We start from the raw sequence: 27,273 nt of genomic DNA on the forward strand, positions 1-27,273 counted from the left end.
GAGCCCTGCACCCGTCTGCGTAATTAGTTCCTTTATTAACTAGAAACTACTATGCAGCCCTCCCAGTAGACCTACTTCAAGCAAGCCCTGTAACGATGCGGTGCTATGTTACACTTGTTGGAGAAGATCTTGGAGCAGGACTGGCTGTAGACAAGTGTAACCAGTTCAATTACACTGTACTGTCCCGCTGGCTATAGGCTGATAAAGGCTGCAGTTTAGGGCCGGGTTTTTATCCTTGCAATGTGATGCACAACATCTCATTCACCTTTCCCTGTGGGCTAATATGCCAGACACATTGCTTAGCAGGTAATAGAAAGGAGTAGATCTCCTCATTTAATACTATATCTCACTTCTGATAAAAAATGCCCTTACGTTAGATGTGCTAATCAGAGCATTCATAGAATCATAGAATTGTTAAGGTCGGAAAAGACCCTTAAGATCATCGAGTCCAACCATTCTCCTCCCCTGCTCATCTATGCACAGTTATAGTGGAAGTACACCTTCTTACTTGGCACTTGCAAAACATTTTGTAACTATTATATTAAAAAAGAAAACTGTCAAGCAAATGACAAGGTATTCTCAGTGCAGTTCTGGAACTGGAAGAGAATCGAAAATGAAACTATCAGTTCCAAGAGAGCCTTTTAGGATTCAGCGTTGCAGTACAGATAAAAAGGAAGTTTTTAATTATAAATCATATTTGTCATTGCAAGTAGTCCCAGTGAAGGAAAGAGGAAAAATGCATAGACAGTTCAAGCCAAAGCAGAGCCCTCTATGTACCTGTTTTTTACGTATTTTGGTTCAGATTATAAAACCAGATTCTGATTCATGTTAAGAAATTGGTATGGTGACAATGCAGGAAGCCTCCGGTGACTTCTCAACAACTTTTCAGATACATTGAAACTAACATCAGCTTTCTGTAAAAAATTGGGTACTTTGTGAAGATATATTTTATTGGAAAAGTAACATCTAGAGAGCCAGCTGCTACCAAACGTATGTATTATTAACAAAGGACTCAGAAAGCCTTCTGCTCACTCGAGTAAAACAAATATACAATTTAATTTAAGCTCTGAATTTAATTAACTGCAAGGAAAAAAAATCAAACTGTTGTTTTTTCACAAGCAATTATGCCTAAATATGATATTGTAAGTGCATATGAATGTTTCATATAATCATTTGTGCACACAAATAAGGCATTTATGTAAGCAAAGACTAATTGCCTGCACAAATCTTGTCAACTCAGTGGGCTTTCACTGTGTGCAAGCAACTCCTGTTGCAAAATAAAGATCGCTTTACAGATTTTCTGGAAATGTGGTCATAAACTTCTATGTACAGAACTCTCAGAGTTAAGACATATTAGATACTGTGCTTGTTGTGTTTATAGTACAGATAATGTGCTGTTCAGATCTATGGTGATGTGCACAATCTCTGTTCAGTCTATTCACTAGAGTAACTAAGCCCAGAAATAAACTCGTATTAAGGCATAATCGATCTCTGCGAGTGGTTGCTCCCATGCAATTACGCTGTTGTGGCTGCATCAGAGCAGAGACTGTACTTAAAGTAAGAGTCTGATCTTGGATGTTTCTTGGGTAGATTAAGGTTCTGCCATGTGCTCAGCACTTCTGCAAGAGTTAAGTTCCTTTGAATTAGTCTCATGGCAGTGTGTTGTGATCAGACCTACCAACAGTTGCTTGGCTTGACAAACGAGCATGCCACCATGTGACTGAGCATCCCGTGTTACATGATAGACACAAGTCCAGTGATGTGACAGGGAAAGACTGCAAACCCTTCTGAAAGAGAATGAAGTGAATGGGGAGAATGAATACTGTCAGAAGAAAATGTATCATTCTGGATCCTACAGCCCAAGAGAGATCATAGAATCATAGAATGTCCTGAGTTGGAAGGGACCCACAAGGATCATCGAGTCCAACTCCTGTCCCTGCATAGGACAACCCCAAAAATCACACCCTATGTCTGAGGGCGTTGTCCAAATACTTCTTGAATATTGTCAGGCTTGGCACCGTGACCACCCCCCTGGGGAGCCTGTTCCAATGCTCCACCACCCTCTGGGTGAAGAACCTTTTCCTAATGTCCAACCTAACCCTCCCCTGGCATATCTTCCTGCCGTTCCCTCAGGTCCTATCACTGGTTGCCAGGGAGAAGAGATCAGTGCCTGCTCCCCCCTCCTTCCCTTGTGAGGCTGCTGCGGCTCCACGTCTCCAGGTCCAGCCAGTAGCGAGGCTGAGCATGTATTCCCAGCTGGCACACACACAGAGGCACACATATACACTCCATACATACATATATACGTGGCCAGCCACTCACATCACAGACACACTCAGAGCACTCACACCAACATGGACAGCACCAGTGGCCTTCTCCTGCTTCCCACCTTCCAGTGTGCCCCTTGTGCTCCTCTGCCTTCTGCAGATGGGCCTTTGATGGGCCGATGGCCCCTGGGACAGACCTGGGAGCAGCCTGGCAGGGCCCTATTTGGGCTCTCCCTCCTGCCATCGTTGCTCTGAGCTCGTGCAGATGAGCTTTATCTCATAACCTAACAAATCCGTACTGAGGCCAGATATAGGCGAACACTTTGTCCTACACTGTGCTGTGACTAAGCAGTGGGACCAGCCCGCTGATTTGACTTAGTTCTGTGTGCTGACCTGTGAGCAGAACCCAGAGTTTATTTCTGGCAAATACAGGGGATATTTTTCTTGTTCAATAACTTACTTTTTCAATCTAGCTTTCTGTTCTTATGGTTCATAAACTAGATCACACACACGATGCAGAAATTGGAGCTATTCATTTTTGTTAGCAATAGTCTAATTACTAGAATTTAAATAACTTGTTGACAGGTGACTCATGAAATACATAAAGAAGTAAAAAATATGCTCATTAACTGAATTCTACTACTTATTTAGAAGATAATAAAGAGGAAGAATTTGTGACTCATGTGAGTAGTCTTTTCTCCTGGGAGTGGTCATCCCAAAGCCAACAAAACTGTGGATAAAAAAAAAGATAACCTCTGTGTGAGAAGACTAGTATCACTGCTGATAATACAACAGCCACTCTATGTGACCAATACCGAGATTTACAAAATTACTTCTCGGGGGCAACTAAAACTGTTAGGTGGCTAAACTTCTGCCAGGCAAGTTTTCTGTAGACCTGTTGCTGCGCGTTGTTTCATGGCACATATGGAAACCCCTTTGCTCTGGCTGTGCCGCACAGCTGGTTACCTGCCTGACCTCTACTCGAGCTCAGGCAAGGTTTCCCAAGTCCTTCTTCTTTCACCAAGCACAGCTACGGGGCTCTGTCCAGGAGCTGCTTTCAGGGCTTATTTGTTTGGTGGAAGGAGGATGCGATGGTCTCATTCTTTCCATTTTTATCCAAAGCGCTGTGGTTAAAGAACATACAGAGGATGGAGGCATCCAGTGGCCATACCTACCTTGTGCCCCAGTGAAGTTGCTTTTACTCCATTCAGGAAGAGAAGGACAGACCCAAATGTCCATGTCCCACGTCCCAGGTCAGGGCTCCAACAGCTTTATCTTATCCAGGACTGAATTCATAACACAAATTTCTTTTGGTAAAGCTATTTCAGTTAATTCTTAACCTCTCTTTTTTGTCACATTGCATTACACTTTCATACTGTGGATGGAATTAAACTTTGTTCTTGGATTTTTGTCATAATTAGTCAAAAAGAACAGTTCTGGTTAAGGTTGACACCTTATTAATGGGTATCTTTTTGTGGAAAACAGCTTTGGCAATGAATTTAACGCAGGGATTTAACACGGTAATCTGACCTTGTATTGCTCATATATGATATATTGTAGAGAATTTTCAAATTGTTGGGATTTAAAATACCAAATTTATCTCATATTCTTCTGATTTGACTAGCTGAACAAACAGAGGATCCAAAGTGGCCCCACATGATGCTGCAATAGCATAATTTCTGCTGAAGGTTTGGGAAGGGGCATTATTATTAACAATCACATTCAAAGTGTGCTGGTTGTTTGCATTATGCTTCTTTGTCAGTATTAGCACAGTGCCTGATTTGAAATACTTGTAATCTTGGAGTTGTATGAAGAACTAAAAATAATGTGGCTATGGTAAATGCAAAGGATAGGAAGGCCAGGGGAACTCATTAAAGTAACAAAGATGGTAGGCTGAGCAGAGAAATCAAGAGGACAAATCACTTTGGTTTTCTTTATGTGGAGTGGGAATATGCAATAGCATATGAGATTAGATATAAGGAAGGTACTCTCGTGAGAAGGGGCAATTTAGCAGTCACACTGAGAAAGAAGATGAAGCCAAGTAATGAATGACATCACGAAGAGAAAAGAACTCAGAGAAAAATGTGGAACAGAAACCTGAGAGACATTGGTATTTATGAAAGAAAAGAGGTGAGAATTACCAGTGCTGGAAGAGGTAGATGATTACAGAGGCACTGAAATCCAAAAGGAAAGGAAACTCAGGAAGCAATAGTGTTGGTTAATGATATCTGATAGATCAAGAAGAATAAGAAAAACATTTCGCTGCAGGTGAATGAAGATTTTGGTCAAAGTGGTTCTAATTTATTGGGGAGAAGTCAAAATGGATCAAAATTGGAGTTGGAAGGAGTGAAAATTGTGGAACAAAGAAAGCAAGGGCTGGACTGGGGGCCCTGGACAGCATCTATAAAGGAAGGCAAGGCTCAGAGAAGTGTTTTTCAAAGACAGTCCAGGAAATACTTTGGGCAGAATAAAATGACCCTAAACAAGAGTTATTAGAAAAGATAGAAAGTGAGAGAATATGAATTATTGGATGAAAGGGATAAGCGGATTGAAAAGCAGATCGTTATTTCTACTTTTTTTCCTGTACTATGAGAAAAGTGTATCATATAAAAGTTTAAGGACTTTTTACCCTGGTTTTCACTAAAAAAGTAAATTGTAATGGGGGGGCAATACAGTAAAAGCTGCAACCAAAGGGTAAGATCTCTTTCTGGAGCAGGAAAAGAACAGGTGATATCTTGGCTATTTCTTACGTAGCTGGAGTAGAAAGGGGTTGATGTCATGTGGAGATCCAGGAGACCAGAAGAAAGGCAGATGAAGCAGCTTCCTTGAAAAAGAACAAGAAAGAAGTTAGGAACCTGTATACTATAAGTTTCACTTCAACTTCCCCCCAAATACTGGATAAATAATAAATTGCTTGTAAACAGATTAATAGTTTCTACCAGGTATGTTTCAACAATAACTCAGGTTAAAGAAATCTAATTTTCTCCTGGGAAAGTGTGACAGGCCCTGTAGGTAGGAGGCAAACAATAGGTGTCCTGTATTTTTATTTCAGTAAGCCTTTTGATGCCATCTTGTAACATCGCTGTTAAGTATGGGAGGGAAATATTGTCCATGGAAAAGAATTATGAGGGGTCCAAAACTCCTTTGGAAAGCATAGTGCAGGGGCAAGATTTATCTGACAATGCAAGGATGTTTAAAATACGCCAGATGAGTCCGGCTCTGAAAGTGCTCTTTTCTCTCTGTTGACTATAAAGGTAATTTATATAAAGCTAACGTGATGTTTTCTGTTTTCTGATCGGTTATCTAAATTTAGGTAAGATACATCCCCCTCTAGGTTTGAATGGCTTACTGTCAACACAGAAGGATGCTTTGAGTAGGCTTTTGAGGGAAAACGCCTGATTTCAGTAGTAGTCAGTATGCTCATTCACGAGTTGGATGCTGGAATACATATTATGCCTATTGGATTTGCAGACACTCCCAGGCTGGAAGGGCTAACGTGTTTTTTTTGGGGGGAAAAGACTGAATTTTGAAAGATTCTTGATGAATTGAAAAAATGGCTTGAAAGTGCAAAACGTTGTGACGTGTACAGCGATACAGTCTGTCACTGCTCGCAGTGCTAAGTCGCTGGCTCTCGCTCGATGTCCACAGATGAATGCTGACGAAAGCCTGGAATAGCGAAGAAAACGGGAGCACCACAGGCCTGGACTCCCCGCTTTCAGCGAGGTTTTGAGGACGAGGAGCGCGGCTCCAGCCTGGCTCGGGCCCTCCGGGCCCCGCCAGGCCCAGCTCGGGGAGCAGGACGTGGGGGGTGACTGAACCCTGCCACCTGAGAGGGCCGCCGGCCGTCACCCACGGCTCCCCTCGGCCCTGCGAGGGCCCCTTCGCCCGCCGGGGTGTCCGCCTGCGGGGTGCGGGGGGAGGCGAGGCGGAACCGGGGCAGGAGCGGGCGGCGGCGGCTGCGAGGACGGGCCACCATCGCCGCCGCCGTCGCCCCCACGGCGGGAACGGGGGGCGGGGCCAGGGGCGGCGGGGCGGGGCCCGGGGCGGCCCCGGGAGGCGGGGCTGGAGGGCGGGGCGCTCCCCTCCCCCCGTCCCTCGCCCGCCGGCCAATGGGCGGGGCCGGGTATCCCCGCCGCCCGCCTCCGTCGTTCGGGGCGAGTCCATTGCGTTCCGAACGGCGGGGGGGGGGGGGGGAAGCTTCGGACCCGGATGCTGGCTGCCGGTCCGGTTCGGAGAGAGAGGGAGGAGCAGCGATAGCGCCCGTGGGTCAGGAGCGGGCGCTGTCCTGCGGCAGCGGGGGTGGCTGATCGGGCGGGGGGAGCCGCTTCGTCCGGGCGGCTCTCCCCTCCCCCTTTCGCTCCCCCTGCGTCCCGGCGGGGGATGGTGTGTCCCGCAGCGCGCGCCTTGCTCGCGCGGTTCGGCGGCTCGGCGGGGGGAGGGGACGGGACGGGAGACCCGGGCCCCGGCGGTTCTCCACAGTGAGCGCGGGGGAGATCGGGGAGGGGGCGCGGTGCTGGCGGCCGGGGCCATGTCGGCGGACGAGGAGGAGCTGAAAGTCCCGGAGGAGATGTTCAAAGATGTCAAGTTCTTCGTGGTGGGAGACATCGACCCCAAGGTACCGGCTCGCCCTCCCCCTCGCCCCTTCCCTCAGCTCCCTCCTGCCCCCCCCCCCGGGGGGGGCACTGTGCGATCGTCCAGCTCCTCTCTCCCCCCCCACCCCTCGCCAACATTTCCCGCGCGGGTTCGCGCCGCTTCGCAGCACGCGCCCCGCCGCCTCCCGCGCGCCTGAGGCGGGGGGCGGGGGGGGAGCGGGGAGTAACGGCCGGTGGCGGCGGTGCTGGCGGCCGCCACCCGCCATGGGAGCCGGCGGCCCCGGCGCGCAGGCCCCGTAGCCGCCTGAGCGGAGGAGGGGCGGGCGAAGGGACTTCCTGTAACAGCCCGGCCCGGGAGGGCAGCGGCTCTGCCGGCCGCTCCGCAGGGCCGCGCTCGGCCTCGGCGTCCCGCTGTGGCAGCCCCAGCCCCGCCCGTCCCCGCCCCGCGGCCCTGTCCGGATTCAGGACGGTGCCAGGCCGCTCTGGGCGCGGGGCTGGGCTGGCTCTGCCCTCCCCTCCCCTCCTTCCTTCCAGCCCGCTCCCCGCCCGCCTCGGTGCGAGCCCCCCGCGATGGGCGCGTCCCCGGACCCCCGCGGCTCCGGTGCCCGCCCCAGGGCCTCTCAGACCCGTTGGGTGCGCAGAGGGGCTGATGTGGTCGGAGCTGTCATCATCGTGTCTTCCCTGCCCCCATCCAGAGAGGGCAAGGGGCAGGAGGTGCTGGCAAACGACCGTCCAGCCCCCTGGCCTAGGGCCGTACCCGGGGTGACAGGGCTGGCCTGCTCTGGCCTAGGGCAGTACCCTGGGTGACGAAGTTGGCCTTGCAGTTAATAACACCCAGTCATGTTGAGGGAAGGCGGTTAGAAAAAAAAGTTTCTGTGGCATGCCCAATTAGACAAGTGTTTGAAGTGTACCATATCTAGCTTTAGGACAGCACCTTCGTGCAAACAGATTCCTACGTGTAAGTCTTGGCTGCTTTGGTAGTTGCTGCAGTCGAATCTTTGTTCGGCATTGGGTTCCTTTGATCTCATGCCCTGGCATTCATGGAGTCTTGTAGGCCTTTAAGTGAACTTGAGACGTAGGCACTGACCTGTTGAGATGGTTTTTATTCGTAGGAATAGGATTATATGCTAAAAGAAATACGGTCTAGGAATATAGTTAAAGAGCAGGAAAAAAACTCCAAGGTCTTTAGACAAAAAATTTTTGACATGTGTCAGAGCTTGAATAACAATTCCTGTATTTAAAAAAACCCTATAGCAGCAATATTATTATGTGTACGAAGATGAGTGCAAAAAAACAATAGGACTCTTGTATGTCATTTATCATATAAATAGAGTCCCGAAAGGCATGTAGTTAGTTCTGTGTTGACATAGCGAGACAATCAGTGGTATTCTCATAGAGTGAGTAAACAAGCATTCTCTTCCGCTAGTTTTCTTTCTGATGTTAAGTTTTATTCTTCTTAGCAGTTAGTGGTATTGTGTTAAGGCTCTAAATTAGGTACACTAAATTCTCCTCTCTCTCTGGATGGCTCCTCGGGGCTGCAGGCAGACACGGCCGGTGTCTCTGGTGGAGTTGATGAGGTCAGGCACAGCGCTGCACAGAAGTACTTACACTGCTTCCAAGATTGGGTTGTGCTGGAAGCTGTTGAGCCACTTTCTCGTCATGAGCGATGCCCGAATTGAGAAGTCCTGTGCATCTGAGCCGTTTCTGCGGCCGGCTGGCCTGCGTAAACACTGTTCCCTCCGGTGCTCTGGTTTCTGAAGCAGCTTGCTGGCCTGGCACAGGGCTTGCCCTTCTCGGCGCTGGTGCCCGCGCTGGTGAGCCCTTGGGAGCGCGAGGCACCGGGGAGGGCAGAGCCGAGTCAGAGCGAGGAAGTGTGTTGTGCTGAGCTTGGGGCCCGTTCTTCATGGGTGCCTTTGTCCTCCCTTCTGCAGGTGCTCTCTGGTACCCTGGGAGCAACCAAGCAAGAGGAGTATTTACCAGTTGTGTTTTGAACCGAGACAGAAATTCTAAATTGAACTTCAAAAATAGCTTTGAAAAGCAGTTCTTACATCCATTACTAATATAAAAATGACAGATATATTTGGTGCTTTTTACTTCTTCATATACAAATGGATGCTAGCTTGATTTTGAGAAGAAGTTTCCCCCTTCATCTTTTGGGGAGGAGCACACTTTCACCAGCTTAAATTTCCAAATGATTTAATGGAAAACCAGCCATCTTAATAAATATTAAAACAGGCCTAGCACAAGTGAGCACTCTAATCAAACCAAATCCAAGAGTAAGAAAAAAAAAGTAATATATTCAGGTGAATAACTGCATACCCACTACCTATTAAAACATATGCAGCATAAACTAGAAGGGAAGCAAAAGTCTGGAATTGTGCCTAGATGTTGTTTGGCAAATGAGGGAGAATTAGGCTGCTGGCTCTCAGCTTTAAATCCATTCCATAGGGATGTGCACTTGGCTGCTCACACCTCACAGGGGGTGAGGAGTAGATGTCAGCTATTATTTTTTTTTTTTTAATAAATGGTTTTCCTGCTTTCCTAAAAGACGTAAACCCAACCCATCATGCTTTGGTAACACCAGTTAAAATCAGTATTTCATACAGAAAGAGATAAAAAGCAATTTTTTAAAAAAGTAATATTTTGTATCAGCAATGGTGTGGCCAGAAGGATCAGGGCAGTGATCGTACCCCTGTACTCGGCACTGGTGAGGCCGCACCTCGAATCCTGCGTTCAGTGTTGGGCCCCTCACTACCAGAAGGACGTCGAGGGGCTGGAGCGTGGCCAGAGGAGGGCAACGAAGCTGGTGAAGGGTCTGGAGCACAAGTCTTATGAGGAGCAGCTGAGGGAGCTGGGGTTGTTTAGTCTGGAGAAGAGGAGGCTGAGGGGAGACCTTATCGCTCTCTACAACTGCCTGAAAGGAGGCTGTAGCAAGGTGGGGGTCGGTCTCTTCTCCCCAGTAACAAGCGATAGGATGAGAAGAAATGGCCTCAAGCTGCGCCAGGGGAAGTTTAGGTTGGATATTAGGAAAAACTTCTTCACCGAAAGGGCAGTCAGGCACTGGAACAGGCTGCCCAGGGAAGTGGTTGAGTCCCCACCCCTGGAGGTATTTAAAAGACGGGTAGACGTGGTGCTTGAGGACATGGTTTAGTGGTGGACTTGGCAGTGAAAGGTTAGCGGCTGGACTCGATGGTCTTAAGGGTCTTTTCCAACCTAAATGATTCTATGTTTCTATAATGCAGTGCAGCATAAGGACTTTCAGCAGGATATTTTGTTTCTGGTTATCTCTTGGTTTATTATTTTTTTTTATGCCCATCATCTTACTTGTTAGTTTTGAACTTTTCTTTGTGTTTCTTCCAACACAGATTTTAGTGGGAGAGAACAAAGATAAAATTTATATGCCCCAAAAAATGAAATTTCATTTAATGGATTTAAGCTAACACCTAAAGTGCAGGGTTTTTACAATGAACATATTATGGCTTTTTAGCATTTTATTTTCTAGTTATAGGTGTATGGTTGATACTAGTATAGGTGAAGTTCTTTAATTGTGCCAATACAACTTTTCAGTCCAGGCACTACTTAAACTGAAGAAGTCATGTGTTCTGAGAGGTGTTTTGAAGTTGACATGAGCTAAATTAGGAAAAGTCTTTTTCATACCACTTCAAATAATCGTATGAAGTTATTATCTATTGTATTTATAGTGTTTAAACTTGCTACCTGAAACTAGTGTAACTTTTTGCATAAGCAGGCTCTTTGCACAGACTCTTTAATGCATCATTGTTTCGCTATAAAAAAAAAATCATACTTCTAGCTCATTAGTTGTAACTTCTTTCTCACGCTATCTGTCAGATTTGGCTGCTCAGTTTTCATTACAGTCACTCCTGGTTTTAGCCTTCCCTTAAAGAAACAGTTGAAAGGGCCTGGTAACTCAGGGAGAGCTGTGTGAGGCAAGGAGCTTCTGTGGTGGAGCTGCTCTTAAATATCTACTATTTGCATAAGTGCTTTATTTTGATTTAGCTTTTCCCATTGGAATTATGGCATCTTGTGTTACCTTGCAGTTAACTGGGTTTCATGTAAGAAGGTATCCCGTGATTTAGGAGATTGGTATGTAAAATGGAAATATTCTCTCCTGTTCCTGACTGTGTGGCAGCAAGAACAGCAAGCTTGTGATCAATTCTTGGTTATTTTAGAGTACTTTTGTAATTTCATAATATCACATATTCATCCGCTGCAGAAAAAAAGCTGATTTTTTTAAAAAAATGAAGTTTTAAAGTCAAGTACTTCAGTCAGGAAACACCAAGATTGTCTCCTCACTGAGTGGCGACTTTTCCATCCTTATTTTTCTGCTTAGCATAGATGCTTTATAATAGCGTGTCACCACATTTTGAAAGAGTCGCTTTTTCAGTGCCTTCTTTGTCCTGTTCAGTGTACCGGGTAGGTAGTAATTGCTTAAGGACCAATAACTATATTTTGTTTGAGGAATGCGGTGCCTTACTCCCTGCTGTTCACTGTTGTGGGGAGAGCATCCTGTTATGAAGGGAGTGTCCCTAGCAGGTTTTGAGGGATGGACATCTGTCCCTAGCAGGTTTTGGAGGGTGAACCTCATACCAGTTTGGTTCTGCAAAATCATTATGAAGTGGAACTATTCATTTCTGAATAATAAAAGGAAAAACGAAAGAATAATTTTAATTGGCATTTTTAACAGTTGAACTCTAGACCTTATTGTTTTAAAACATTTTTCTCTTCCTCCCCTCTACACCCCACTACCCTCTCTGTTACTTTTATTCAAATAAAAGTGAGTCCCGTTTTTGGGCGGCAGGGTCGGATTCATCCCACAGATCTCTCCAGTTGAGCTGAGAGAATGCTGAACTCTTAAACCAACATCTTCTATATGGGCCTTGCAAAAATAGGTGTAAGATGTGCTTTGTGAGTTGTGAGATGTTTTACATTTTCTGAGGACAGAGCGATGGAGTGAGACATTTCAATTCCACCTCTTTAAAGTAGTAACTTAGGGAGCATGTGTCCTACTTTTTTTCTTTCTTATTTCTCTAAATCACTCTTCGTCCTCCATCACTTCTTTTTGCAATATGTCAACTTTTGTTAGAATGTTTTCCTTTCTCAAGGCAGTGGTGACAAATTTTTTTTTGCTTGCAAGGGGGTATTGGACGTGTTCTCTCCTCGGTTCTTCTGTCTGGCTGCATTGTTTTGAAGCAGCCGGACAGCTTCTTCAGACTTACTCATAGACTCTTGGATGAGGTATATTGATTAGATCTAGAAATATTGGAACCAAATGCGTTTGGTGAAGGTGGAATTCTTTTCTTAGCTGTTAAATGAACATTTGCAGAAAATGCATGAAATCTTTTTTCTCTCTGTCCAAGTAAATAACTGGCCAAATCTGGAAGAATTCCAATCAAGACTGCAATGTACAGTCATAATGTTACCTTTTCTAAGGTAACCGCTGGGTTACCTTTCTTTAAACTTCATGCTCTTGTTTTAAAGTATATTCAAATGCCTCCAAAGCTACCACATACAAAAACAAACACTGAGGAGAACGGTTTTCTTACCCTGCCTGAGAGAAAATTATTATGAGATGTTTTTTGAGGAATATATGTTTTGGAAAAATTTTGACACTTTCCAGATTTCTGCCTTAGTCAGAATTATTTTGGAAAGTAAATCTTCAACTTGTATGATTAAACTATGGCAGAGGTGTAAACCATTGGCAATCAGGTTTTAAATGGGATGCATTTGGCAACTTCAAAAAGAGTGCTAGCCACTTACAGGAGGACATCCAAGAGAGGACATCACGTTCATTCCTCTCATGTGTTAGCGTGTTCTTGCATTAACGTTTTTCTCAAATAAAAGGTGCTAAAAATTGTTGACTTCTCCCTGTTCTCTTTTGGGTTTAGGTTATTCAACTTCTGAAAGCTGGGAAAGCAAAGGAAGTTTCTTACAATGCACTGGCTTCACATATTATTTCAGAAGATGGGGACAATCCAGAAGTTGGAGAATCTCGTGAAGTTTTTGATCTCCCTGTGGTAAAGGTGAATGACTCATCTGTGATATTGTCAAAGTACTGATGTGGATACTTCATTATTATAACAGAAAATATTCAGGTTTGGGTGGTGACCAAATGAAACATATCTTTAAAAATCTTTTATTCTTGTTACACAAACTTTTAACCTGACTGATAGACGACTTTTGTAATTCTGTTCTCTCCTTTCTCTTGTTGCTCTGTATCTATCAGTGGTTTGGTTTTTTTTTTTTCTGTTTCGTTTTGTTTTTTTCCAGATTCTTCCTTCAGTCATCTGCGAGATGGTGTCCTTTTAGCTGTACTTTAGAAATGTTTCTGATGGGAAGGTTCTTACAAGCTTCTGGCAATAGAAAACCTCAACTTAGAATAAGCAGTAGACCGCTGAGGGTTTTTTTTAAATGTCGTGGTTTAACTCCAGCCAGCAACTAAGAACCACACAGCCACTCGCTCACTCTGCTTGCCCTGGTGGGATGGGGGACAGAAGTGAGAAAACTCGTGGGTTGAGATAAGAACAGTTTAATAATTGAAGTAAAATGAAACAGAGTAGTAGTAGTAGTAATAATAATAATAATATAATAATACAATAATAATATACAAAGCAAGTGATACACTACATAATTGCTCACCACCCGCCAACCGATGCCCCGAGCAGGGACTGCTGCCCCCCGGCCAGCTCCCCCCAGTTTCTATACTGGCCATGACGCCATACGGTATGGCATAGCCCTTTGTCCAGTCGGGGTCAGGCCCCCTGGCTGTGCCCCCTCCCAGCTTCTTGTGCACCTGGCAGAGCAGGGGAAGCTGGGAAGTCCTTGACTGGTGTAAGCACTACGTAGCAACAACTAAAACATCAGTGTGTTATCAACATTATTCTCATCCTAAATCCAAACCACAGCACTCTACCAGCTACTAGGAAGAAAATGAACTCTATCCCAGCTGAAACCAGGACACAAACACACATAATTGGCAAGGTGCAAAATGATTTTGTTGATTATGCATATGTGTGCTACGCTAATGTTAAACAATAGGAACTTGTAGAAAAATAGATTTTTTTCCTCTTGATTTTTCTTTTTTATTTCTTACTCATACCGGAATTACCAGTATTTTGTTACTATCTTGCAATACTGGCTTATTTTTCCAGTGAAAGATTCTGGGCGTCATGTTTGAAAATGTGAACTTGTCACTCTGCAAGTCATGAGAGTGATTAGAAGAAAAAACACAGTATTTCACTGCCAGTACCTTTGGGTACATGATTTTGGGTTATTTTTTCCATATGGTTGCAGGTGGCAGTAGAGAATTTTGATAGCTTGTGTCATGAGAGTTCACCTGACAGTGTAGAAGTATGAATTAATTCCAAAAAATAAAAGGTGCTTAGCTAGAGACTTTATGGTTATAGTGGATGTGCTGATTCATTTTTAGTTTGTTTTTCTGAAGTGTTCTGTGGCATAATTTTGATCTTATAAACAAGACGACTGCTGCCATTCTCATGTGAAGGAAGGACATCAGCGTCATAACGGTGCTTTCTGCTTTCTAATGCCATTTACTTAAATAATTTAATTTTCTTTATAACTGCTATTAGCTAAACTTTTTCATTTGTCAAACGAGAATGAGTCTTTCAGTAGCGTCACTTAGTTTGACCTGAAAGCATCACAGCATGATCTGTAATCCAGAAGATTAGACTAAGTATTAAGGGAATGGAAGTCAGAGGCAAAGGTAGCTTGTTATTGAGAGAAAAGGCGTAGAGAATAAGAAAGAAAAAAACTTGAGGGAGGAAAATCTCCAATTTTTTTGCAGAGGATTGAGGAGTTATGAATTAGGTGGTTTTAGTTCATTTTTTATGCCTGTTTCTTAAGGGAGAGAGAATAGCAAGAATTGGAACACCATATACATAGTTACCACAATATATTTGTTTGTTTGTTTTTTGAGAAAAAGTCATTTTATACTGAGTGTGATGCCAGTCTTTCCCCTTTCTTCCTTATATGCTGCATTGGGACCACTGTCCCACATTTCTTCATTCTCCACCATCTCCATCTCTCCCAGAGAGGGGAATACTGTCCCAGAATACCATCAGTTAGGGGTCACCACCTGTGTGCTTAGCAGCCCTCATCGCTGTGTGTTTAGAAACTTCTTTCTTTATAAGGTTATGGTTCCTGACTCCTTGGTGATGAGTGTAAGGTAGGGGATTTTTTTTTAGAGCACAGAAAACTGAAAAAAGGGAGAGGATGAATAAATACTGTAAATGGTTTTCCTGGCACAATAGAACGACAAGAGAAAGGGGTCTTGCTCCCATATTGCTGCACAACCTTTGAGCAGTCTCTATTAACTCTTACAAATAAATCAGAACAGTCTTTTTTGTAAACGCCCAACTACAATGTCCGTGAAACACTTAGACTTTCAAAGCTTGGAGATGTATATTGAAATTAGCTATAGTATGAACTTGGAAGGTAATTTGCATTTCACACATGCGGACCGAGGTTTTTAATGTCTTGTGGTTTTTATTTTTCAGCCTTCCTGGGTGATCTTGTCTGTTCGCTGTGGAGCTCTTCTGCCGTATCCTTTAAGTTCAAATTTGAATCAATTCTATAGGAAACGTTAAAATAGATAACATCGAGGGATTAAAGACTGCTTCAAGTATATACAGCTTAAATTTTTAAAATGATAGGATGTGTTTTGTTTGCCAAGATCGCAGCGTGCTTGGAGGTTCTTTGTCTTACTTCAGTTTCCCTGTCTGGCTGGCTATTTTGGATGCTTAATAGGCACTTGCAAGGAAACCGTCATGAAACGCACTCAAAACATTTTAGCTGGAAGTTGATAATTAACTGTGAGGATCCAGGAAAAACGCTGGAGTGCAGTAAGTGGGCAAATGATGGTTCAGAGTAGAATGGCCTATTCTGCCTTTTCTAGAAGCCAAATTAAGTAAGGGATAAATGAGCAGTAACTCGTATCAACACTGTATTATAAATAACACTTTATTAACAGATAGTGTTAGTATTCCCATTTTTGGGATATTCTGTTCTTGCCTTTGGTAGACCCTTGTTCATCTTTGGCTAAATTTATGTTTCTTAACTTGTTTGGAGCATACATTCCTGCATATGGATGGCATGTTCCTTTCCTCTTCTTGTTAGATATTACTGTTTCATCTTTATTTATGTTCCCCTCAATTTTTTCCTTGGATCATAGGAATGGTGACAATGGCTATTATTATAGAAAAAAATTCATGCATCTTTTTCTCAGACCATTCATGATAAAGATTCTGTATATGGAAAAGCTGAAGCAGAGCAATACATTTCAGTACAGATAGGAGTGGATGATTGCAACAAACAGTGCCAGGAGTAGGGAGGTGTGCTGTCAGGCATGAGATCTCATTTTGGAATGAGGTTAGCAGGTGGTCGTGTCTATAATGGAAAACAAGAGGTGGTAGACGTAAGAATCCAGGTGTTCGTATTAGGAATTCCGGTCTTAATGTGCTTCAGTGATTCAGAATTCATGTTTTATACCCAGTATTTCAAGGTATATGCCTTTGCATCTTGCTGTGTCTCTACTATTTTGGAAATAGCCTGTATATTCTCTACTTCCCCAAGAGAATTCAGCTCAGGGAGTGAACTGTAGGAAGAGATAGCATTGAATTCATCAGATAAAATGATATAGTGAGGTCTTTGCAGCTGTTTTCATCACGATAATCAGCATGTTGGATAGGATTCATCAGTTAGTGTGAAGCGCTTGCCATAGTCATGGATAGTCTTCTGACCTAAGCAGAAGAAAATTTTCCATGAATGACTTGGCTTCTAAATGGAAAAAATGCACCAAACATTACATGGCAAAACCCAAATCAGCAGAGCTACTCCTGTATTAAACATAATGTGACTATTGTGATGTGATCTAGGCTGGTGATTTTTGTGTTTGCATCTGGAAATAATAAATGTGTATCATCCTTTCATCATCAGGATGGGAGTGTACCGTTGCTTAACGTCATACATCTGTAAGGCTTCTCCCTGTTCCTGAGGACTGGCTGAAAAAATAATAAAATAGCTTGGAATTAGCTACATTTTCAGGCTTAACTAATCTAGCATTGCATTAGTGTTGTTCTTTCCTATGGAGAAGTTGCACTGTTAGAAAATTGGTCTTCTGTCTGAAACCAGAGGTTTTTAAAAGCATGCTCTAAGAGCTGACGTTATTACATACCCAGAAGAGAAATCAACAGATAAAACCATTGAGTGATGCAGTCCATAACTAAGTTGTAGCAATAAATGCGTGAATGTAGCCCTGAATGGATATTGCTCAGGAAGTCTTTATTGTGGATATATAGGAATGGCCAAATGAAAAGACCGGGTCTCAGCAGTATCATGTTCTTGGGTTGCATGGAAAAAGGAAGTTTTGTACACCTGTCAGCAATAAAAAGTCCTCGGACCTTTGACTTTGTTTTTTCTAGCGCTTCATGTCCTTAGAACCTGGTGGTTTTAGATTTTATTCTGAGCCTTAAGTGCTCACTAAAATGGGTTGTTAAGTCTTAACTTTGTTCTGTTTCAGTCTCTTTATGACTTCTAGTGCAGTGGCATCTGGCCCTTCATTAGGGTTTTAGGTACTACCATAATGAAAAAAATGTAGTTAATAGGAATAGCTTACTTTTTCCAGGTTATTGGTTTTGGACCCTGTTTAGGCAGAGGTTTGAGATTCTGCATTTTTGTCTTTTGTTTATGTTTTAATTTGCAGATGTAATACTCAAAAGTGGTCATTGAATTTACTGAAGAAGCAAGTCCTAGAAACATCTTTTGTCAGTTAGATATATGGATCTAATAAGAGCCTTAAATATTTTATGTTTGCTTACCAATTCCGGTATTTATTTGATGGGCATTTGCCTGTCAGTTGTTAAAGGTGAAGTTTAATGTAGAAAGATTTAATGCAATATAGAAGCATCATAATTCTGCCTGTTTCTTATAAATACATTTTAACATTCCACTGTGAAAGCTGTTTTCATCAGGGGGAGCTTTAGCAAGCGGAGTGTTCTCCTGTTCACTGCTAACTGATGTTAGCAAAATCTGACTAACTTGCCATTGAAGAGAAGTAACAGAAAAATGAATCTGGAAGCAGCCTTCCTGAAGAAAGAAATACAGTTTCGTATATGAAAACCTCGGTTATAATGCCTTAAAGAGGGCTGGTGATTTCTTTCTTAATTCTCTTGATAGCAGCAAAAGCAAGAATGAGGAAGGGTTATTTTTCCATGGTCTTGTACAGATGAAAGAGGGTCCGAGCACTTCTAAATTTTTGTGGCTGGGAGGGAAAAAACAGTAAGTTTTGTTGCATTCGCTGTTTTTTGTCTTCCAGGACCACTTGGAACCTTATTGTTGTGCTGCTTGTAACTGTTTTAAGAGAGTGTATTTCACTCGTATTCTTTAGAGAGTGCAAGCTGCAGTCAAACTGATGGACCTCTTAAAAGTTAAATGCTGAGCTGTTGCTGCTTTATGTGCTGGGAGCAGATGTTAAGGCAGGGAGTAGACAACTGTACACTTTTGAAAGATCCAGTACTGAATTTCTACCTTAGATGAGATACTGAGCAACACAGTGAAATTTAGGACATCCATCAGACTTGAACTTCTTGGAGTATTCTGGATAATGGCAGTGATCTATTCTTAAGTTTTAAAGTGCTCTGGGCTTTGTTGTCAGCTTGCTGTTTGTTGTCTCTTCCGGGTCTCAGAATTTAAGTATTGCTGGTGCATCTGTCAACAGCACAGGGAAAATAATTGTGTTTCATTACAAAAGTCTCAGTGTGTACTTGTAACACAATGCACATCTGTTTCTGGAGTCCTTCTTTGCAGCAAGGTGTGCATGTATCTTGAACACAAGATTTGTGGAGATTTCATAGTCTCCCCAGTTACTTTACATTGCCTCACTATGGTGTTGCTGGAGTTTAACCCCATTACCATGCTGCAGTCTAACCCTGTTTTGATTTATCTGAGCCACTCTGAAGAGGGAGAACAAATTACTTCTCTTTTCATTTGGCAGACTTTAAAGGGTTTGAAGATGCGTCGTCTTAGCTTCTTAAACACATCAATTCTGGTCGTTCAGTTTCCTCTTGTAAGTCATATTTACTAGGTCTGTAAGAACTCTCACTGCTCTTTTTTGCATACTGTTTCATTTATCTATCTCTTCCATGCATCTGAAAACACATATGCATTGCTACCAGAGATCTTGCTGAATTTTGAAAGCATAGTGGAAAACTTCATGTTAGTTTGAGGCTGTGTTTCTGTTTTTACATCCCGGTGTGATGCTTTCTCAATTTGTGTTTCACAGCAGCTCCTAGATTCCGCCCCCCTCGCCCCGTTGCTTAGCCAACTTCCAATGCAGCGTAACACCTCAGTAGGCAAAAATCGGCTGTGGAAGATTTGATACTTGCTTATACTGACTTGCCTACTACTGTTTGCAGATAATCTGTCTAATACTTTGTTTGATTTGTTGTTTTTCTTTATATAGGAGCTTGTCCCTTCATATGTTTGTTGTTCAGTGCCTTGTGGATTTAGTAACCTTGCTGTATGCTAGGAAACTGGTTCTACTTTTCCAGTCTCTGCAAAATTGCAAAGGGCAGGTTAGGTTCCAAAAGATGTCTTCAACCAAAATTCTGCCATTTGGTTACCAAACTTAGCCATTTTTGAAACCTCTGGCTTCTGTATTGCTTTCTAACCTTCTTTTTTTTTTTTTTTTTTAAGACTGTGCTTTTATTTCTTACTGGTTTTAAGTGAAGTCATCCACCAGATTGCTATCTTTTTCAATAAGTGTGCAAAAAAGGCACTGTGACTTTCTACAAGTGTCTGCTATTAGCTTTTATTTTAGAAAAGCACACTTTTCTTGGTCTGACTTGTTTTATCAAATTTCTTGTGCATCATATTCCTTCTATATTGTCTGTTGCTGACTGTAGCAAAAGTTTCTTCATCAGCTTCTCCTGTATTTTTAAACGTGGAAGATAAATACTTGATAATAAAAGGAAGCTCTTGGTAATGACTTGAGTCCTATAAGCTAAACTTCCTGTGTTTAGCATCCCGAGGTGGGCTGAGGGAGATGTTCTGGAAAGAGGCAAGTTTGTAATGTTACCAAATCAGTCATAGTATTGGAGGTGTCCTGATCCAGTTTGCACCTCAGTTTTTTCCTGACGCATACAACTTGAATTGGGAACTGACAACATGCTTTTAAAGATAAAAGTTTTTAAACAGTCAAATACTTGATAATATCTGAGAAATACTATGCACGCTATTTAATTTCGTTCTAATGTCCCTCAGGAAGCTCTCATTTAAATTATTTTGCATCCTTGACACCTGCTTTCCAGTGTAAATGGCTTTTCTCCAGAATCGTGTCAGATCTTTTTTGGAGTCACTGCCTGTCTCTCTCAGGTAAGAAGTGAACCATATTTCAGTCTACTCCAATGTACAATATGTGTGCGATGCTTTGTTTTTTTGAGGAGAGATACCAGTTCTTCTATTCTACTATAATTTTTTTTTCTGTATGTTAAACTAAAACAGTTTTTCATGGAAAATGAGGGCACGAACATTTCAAACTGTGAACATTGAATCGGTAATTTATCTTGTATTCATCCGTATGGTGATTCTAAAAGGCAGAGTACACTAGACTATAAAGTCTTTGCTCCTATTCTTCTATTTCTGCATTAACACAATATTCAGTCAACATGTTTCACCTTATGCACTGAAACCTTAACAAGGGTGCCAGTGAGTAAAGTAAGTGGAAAGCTGGTGCTTCAGTGGCTTGTGTTCATAGCCAGCTCTGTAAATCTGTGAGTAGTGGCCTGTTGGTGACCAGTGTGTGTGTGCGCAGATGGACAGGATAAGACCCTAGGTGTTAATGGAATATATGCGTATATGTGCTTTAGACTTTTTAACAAATTATTCCTGTAATTGTGTCACTAATTGTGAATGGTAATGGCTTAAATACATGTGGCTTTCTTGGCAGGGGAGGGGGACGTCGCTGTGATGTAAATTGTTAGAAATAAACACTGCATGTGTTCACACACTATTAATTTAGTCTACTTGTTAAAATTCTGTTTAATGAATTTAAACAGGTTGTCTATGATAAATAATTCTTGTTTCCTTGATCACTAACTTTTTTCTCTTGTGGAAGGTGATACATTAGTGTTGAATTTTACAGGATTGAAGAATGTTTTCTTTTTCTCTGTGCAGGTTAAAAATGATTGATTGTTTAATGTCTTTTCTTGTTGCGTCTCTTTGTCACCCTTTTTTCTCTGTAACTTTCATGCAAATTTGGTATTTAAAAGTGATAGGTAATACATTAGCCAGACTTGTAAGTGGTATGTCATGGATTGTACTAAAATTCTTCAAGAAGAAGGCAGCTGGTTGCATAGAATTAAAAAGCTTATTTACCTTCCTTTTAGGTTTCATCTGAAGACCGAAGTACGCTGTGGGCTTTGATTACTTTTTATGGAGGGAATTGCCAGCTGAGCCTCAATAATAAGTGTACTCATTTGATTGTGCCTGAGCCAAAGGGGGTAAGAGTTTATTACATATACAATTCTTCTTGTTATAGCTCTCATTTGCTTTTGAATAATCAAAAATTTTCCGTCTCCCTGAAGTTAGGGTTCTTAAGACTGTTCATTAGCCTTGAACAGCTAAATTCAACACAATTATGCATTGCAGCTATTCAGTTCGTATTTATTTTCTGCATGGTTTTAAGCCTGATTAATTGAAAAGATGTCCAATTTCATATTGGTATTTGTATTTCTGGTTGAATAAAGCATTTTTTTCTTTATTCTGTTTGTCTTAACCTGATTTTGACATGTCATAATCATTAGCGATTGTAATTTCTAAATCTGTAGATACAGAATCAGTGAAGAAAAATGAAGGACAAAATTGAAAAATTGCATAGAATGCCCTTCAGTGTTATGAGGGAGAGAGGAATAAAGAGAGCAGGAGGAGGAACAGGTTATTTTCTTTTTTGTTGTTGTTTCTTTTTCTTAGAGAAAAGAGAACTCTCAAAATCCCTCAAGTCATTCCCTTTAAAGAGAGATGGCAGGATAAACAGTACACAGCATTCCTGTCCAACTGCTGATAAAGTAGTCATACTTCAAATCAGTCCCATCATAGAATATCTCAAGTTGTAAGGGAGCCATAAGGATCACTGAGTGCAACTCCCTGCTCCTTGCAGGACTACCTAAAACTAAACCATATGCCTAAGAGGGTTGTGCCGTGACCACTTCCCTGGGGAGCCTGTTCCAGTGACTGATCACCCTCTCAGTGAAAAACCTTTTCCTAATGCCCAATCTGAACCTCCCTTGATGCAGCTTCATTCCATCACCTCGTGTCCTCTCGCTGGTCACCAGAGAGAGGATGATCAGCACCTCCCCATCCGCTGCCCCCCCGTGAGGAAGTCGTAGTCTGCCATGAGGTCACCTCTCAGCCTTCTCTTCTCCAAGCTGAACAAACCAAGTGACCTCAGCTGCTCCTCATAAGTCTTGCCCTCGAGACCTGTCACCATCTTAGTCGCCTTCCTCTGGACACACTCTGATAGTTTCATGTCCTTCTTATATAAATCGAGGTGCCCAAAACTGCACACAGTACTCCAGGTTGAGTCGCAGCAGTGCAGTGTAGAGCGGGACAGTCACCTCCCTCGACTGGCTAGCTACGCTGTGCTTCATGCACCCCAGGACATGGTTGGCCCTTTTGGCTGCAAGGGCACACTGTTGACTCATAGTCAACTTGCCATCAACCCAGACCCCCAGACTCTGTCTGCAGGGCTGCTCTCCAGCCTCTCGTCCCCCGGTTTGTATGCATAACCAAGATTAGCCCATCCCAGGTGCAGAACAGGGCACTTGCTCTTGTTAAATTCTATACGGTTGATGATTGCCCAGCTCTCTAGTTTATCCAGATCCCTCTGTAAGGCCTCTCTACCTTCCAGTGAGTCCACAGCCCCTCCTAATTTAGTATCATCATTTGACTTCCTATTCCTGTGTAGGAAGTCAAATATCGCTGTCTGTCGCAAATGGAGAAACTGAATCAAAAGATTAGGTAACAGGCTGAAGGCAGCATTGAGCACATCAGAATAGCCTTCTCTACTATAATGCTAGTAAGGCTTTGGTTATAATAGTTCACTGAAACTTCATGAAGTGTTCAGGTACTCCTCTTCCTGAAGAAGAAATACATTTGTAATTGATTTAGTGTGTTTGTTCAGAGACTGAAAATACTTAAAGCAAATTGAAGCTCACTTAAAAATGATTGCCTGGATGCTTTTAGTTGATGTGGTGGATGGAGCAAGTTTTTGGTTTTGTTTTTGTGTGTTTTATTTTTTGTCCTTTAATAACATGAGCACATTTCCATCACCTTTTTTTTTTTATTTCCAATGAGTGGAAGCGGTCACACAGGTTAGTTACTTGAATGTGAGTAACTCTAAGATCAGGTTCTATACACTACCTCCTTACATAAATCTGTAAAACTTTGTCAAGTTTTCTAATGTTGTTTTATACAAACTGAATATATTATTGCCTCACCAATAACCCTTTTAATATTTTGGAGTTAATGTAAAATAATACTAAGACAGAGAAAAACATGGCTAGTAGGATGACAATAAACTTACGCGTGCAATACATAGGAGAGTGCTTCAGAATAAAACATGGGCTGGCATTGGGAGAAGAGAAAGTGTGGACATGCGAAGTGCTTGCTTTTTCTTCCCTGTTTCATTTAAAACTGTAAGAACCTTTGTAGGGTTTTTTTGGGGGGAAGGGGTGTTGTTTTGGGTTTTTTTTTGGTTTTTTAAGTACATGATCTTTCTTCTGTGGAAGAGTTAGAAGGGTGAACTGAACACCACCCTAGTTGTCTCCTCCATCACAACAAAAAGAAATGTTTGGATGAAGAGCTTTGCTACCTAAAATGGTGTTTTTAAGAGTCGATGATATATGATAATGATAGAGAAGTGTTGCCTTAAATCGTAAACCTTTTGAAGCAATGGATGTTGTCTTGAGCTTGCCAGTCAAGAAAGTGAAAAAAGCACATTAGCATTTCATATCTGTAGGATAAAACAAATATCTTGTTTAATTCATGTAATTATTGAATGGGAACAGTTTTATAGGATGATTACTTAAAATGCTTCTAGTCCTGCTGCTCTGACATACTACTACAGGGGAATCTGCAGCAGTTTGTAAGAACAGTTTTGACACTAGTGAAGACTTAAATGATTGCTTTGACTAGACATAAGATGATAAAACAAGACTCTTAATAATTCTCACCACAAAGAAAGAATGAAAACTCATATCTGCAAATAAACTTGGTTTCATCTGTAATCTCTTTATTGTGTATGAATGACAGTTTCATTGTAGGAAATAACTCTAGAGAATCATTAAATTAAATTAATTTCCTCTGAATGTGCTGCTTGTTAATTTATATTGTTTGACATACAAAGAAAATCCCAGTTCAATCACTTTTAAATATTAGATCCTGAAATTAGTTTCAAATCTTCTAAAGAAAGTTTTCTTTTTTTTTTTTTTCACTATCTTGATATTTGTGAGGTGTTTCCATCCAAGAGGATGTTTGAATAAATAGAGTACTGATCCTGTGTCTATTTCTATTAGGAAAGGAAACAGTGAAGTTTTACTATTTGTGTGTGTCTTCAAATGGTGAAATGATAAGGAAGGAGGGAGGGATAAAGTTTTCTACTTTGTCAGCATGGTAACCTCTCATTGAAATGGATTCAGCTAATATTTGGACAGAAGTGTAACTTTCAAGTTGAGGGCAACATTACAGTTTGCAGCTTCTGAGAAGGTGTATGGGAAATACCCGACTGGTTTCTGATTTGTATTCCTGCTGTAATGCATTTTTTTCAGTGATCACCTTGTAAATATTTGTCTCTACTTTATTGTGAAATTCTGATTTTTCCCTAAATGCTTTTTCATGGTGTGTTTTTTTTTTTTTCCACTTTTTTAGTGGAGAAAATGTAAGTATAAACCATATTTAGACTCACCTTAATGTCCACCTAAAAATCAGCTGCATCTTAGTATTGACTGTGATGTTCCTAGCTGCTGGAGTTCTGAAGGCTTTTTCAGAACCAGATTTCATGATTTTCAAATCCGTTGGTGATTGAGTTTGAGAAGAATTTGGGTAGTGGTGTTTTTGCAGGTGAAGACCTAATCTTCTGCAGTTGTGCTTTCTGAGTCCTTTATATTGCAAATGTGGAGGTTTTTGTTTTAATCTCTTGGAACTTGTGGTACTGTACAGCAGTGTAGTTTGTCTTGTTGGTTCTGGGAGAGATCACTTTCTGTTATTGGACAGCCTCTTGTGATCTGCCTCTCCATGCTCTAGCCCTGCCCTCAAAAAAGTTATTTATTTGGGATATTTTGTCTTTAAATAAAATCTTTTCTTTTTTTTTTCCTCCGCAGGAAAAATATGAATGTGCTTGTAAACGGGACAGTATTAAAATTGTGACACCAGACTGGGTAGTGGATTCTATAGCTGATAAGACTAAAAAAGAAGAGACTCCTTATCATCCTCGTTTAATTATATACGAGGAGGAAGAAGAGGAGGAGGAGGAGGAGGAAGAGGAAGCAGAAAATGAAGAACAAGATTCTCAAAATGAAGCTAGTACTGATGAAAAATTATCAAGCCCAGCATCTTCTCGAGAAGGATCACCTTTGGGTGATCAAGTTTTTTCACCAAAATCTACTACTGCTGATAAGGCAAAAGGGGAACTGATGTTTGATGATTCTTCAGATTCCTCTCCAGAAAAGCAAGAAAGGAATTTGAATTGGACACCAGCTGAAGTCCCACAGGCATCTGCAGCAAAGCGTAGGTTGCCTCAAGGGAAAGACTCTGGGTTAATTAATTTATGTGCCAATGTCCCACCAGTGCCAGGTAATATTTTGCCTCCGGATATGAGAGGCAATCTAATGGCTTCGGTACAAGGCGCCCAAAGTTCTGATCGACAGGAAATGATGGCTACGTGGAGTCCAGCCGTGCGGACATTAAGGAATATTACTAATAGTGCTGATATTCAGCAGATTAATAGACCATCAAATGTAGCACATGTAAGTGTTGGATTTTTAATTTATAAGGTATTGGACTTTTTCTTAGGAACTGTCGTACCCAAGAACTTCAGTTTCCTTTTATTGTTCTTCATATGTACAAAGGATTAAAAGTTCTCCGTATTACTTAGAAGTTGTGGCCAAATTAGTAACCTCCCCATAATAAGTAACTTTGTTCCTAGCAGGTTCACAAGTAAGAATGCATTTGGCAAAAATGTTTGGAAGAGTAAAGTTGTGCTTAACTATAGCGTGGTTTAGAGTTTCAGTATTGATTTCTTGGTAAGAGCAAAAAAAATTCATTAATTTAGAATGATTTGACTAGTTCAGGAAACCTGATTTCATACCCTTCAAGCTTTTTATTCAGTGCAAGGAATTATTTGTGCTATAAAGACATAAAATTGTGAAATTGTTCTCACAGTAGGTTCAGTTCTATACTGTGGTGTTCTGCTGGGCATCATTAAGTTGTTATATAGTATAGTCAGGATTATGATGCAGAAGTCCTAACTTACAAGTTCTTATGCCACTCGTATAGTTGAAATAATTGCAGCTTTTGTATTGAATTTATTTTTAGTAGAAAATCAAAAGTGAGTGAGCATGCACTGAAATAACTTGCAGCATTTGAATTCTAAGATGTTCATGGGAAGGGAATGTGAGAAAAGTAGGTGCTGGTAAATGTTAGACGTATCTTTTACGTAAATAATTGTACTGGTGCATTTTTTTGGGTGTTAATCTGAAGGTAAAACTTTCAAAGGTGCCTGAATAATATAGAAGCTTACAGCTAGTACTTCAACACAAAAAGTGGAGTCACTCAGAATTGTTGGTGCTTTGTCGTCTATATTACTTATGAACATGAAATGGAAATGCAGGCTTCCTTTTAAAACCGAGTCTTGGATTCCTCTTCTCAGTGCCTTGAATTGTTTAAGGACTGAGACTGCTGGGTAAAGACTGAGCAGAACCGCCAAAGCCCTGGTCGGTTGGCCAGTGCTGGTAAGTTGGCTGATGCTTTCATGTCTGGACACCACATCTACAACCCAGTCATTGTACTATCAAATACTCTTTAGTCGTGTCCCGGTGGAAGTATTCTTCTGTAAGTAATATTTGTAGAGCTACAGGGCAGTTGACGGTATCGTGCTTTGGCTAGACTTTGTTCTCCAAAAATCTGTTAGACTAGGGACTTGACTGTGGTGTGCAAGGGCTGTTCTCAAGTACCATATCAGGCTGCTGTGTCAGCTGCTGTGCTAGCTCCAGCACGTGGAGAAAAGCTTTGCATTTGAGAATTGTGAATCTGCTTCCTAGAGGGAGGAACACCAATTCTACCTTTTTCCTTAAAACTTCTCTCTGGCTAGGTTAAATTGTACTTTG

General features: G+C 41.8%; 1 protein-coding gene across 3 annotated transcripts in view; it reads left to right on the top strand.

The window, feature by feature from the left end:
- The first annotated feature begins 6,438 nt into the window (after positions 1-6,438).
- PAXIP1 (PAX interacting protein 1) overlaps positions 6,439-27,273 on the top strand; it is a 39,462-nt gene continuing 18,627 nt past the window's right edge. The window contains exons 1-6 of one of the 3 annotated variants that reach the window (XM_087730190.1): positions 6,439-6,882; positions 12,766-12,900; positions 15,394-15,437; positions 20,203-20,266; positions 21,280-21,393; positions 25,270-25,914. In XM_087730190.1, the coding sequence (XP_087586316.1) occupies positions 6,796-6,882; positions 12,766-12,900; positions 15,394-15,437; positions 20,203-20,266; positions 21,280-21,393; positions 25,270-25,914 (1,089 nt within the window). In that variant the 5' untranslated portion in view covers positions 6,439-6,795. The remainder of the gene's footprint in view (positions 6,883-12,765; positions 12,901-15,393; positions 15,438-20,202; positions 20,267-21,279; positions 21,394-25,269; positions 25,915-27,273) is intronic. The other 2 variants (XM_087730171.1, XM_087730179.1) reach the window with 2 other exon arrangements.

Source organism: Nipponia nippon, unplaced genomic scaffold, assembly GCF_047370975.1.
Source record: "Nipponia nippon isolate SJK-2023a ecotype South Korea unplaced genomic scaffold, ASM4737097v1 scaffold_1, whole genome shotgun sequence".
Classification (NCBI taxonomy): domain Eukaryota; kingdom Metazoa; phylum Chordata; class Aves; order Pelecaniformes; family Threskiornithidae; genus Nipponia; species Nipponia nippon.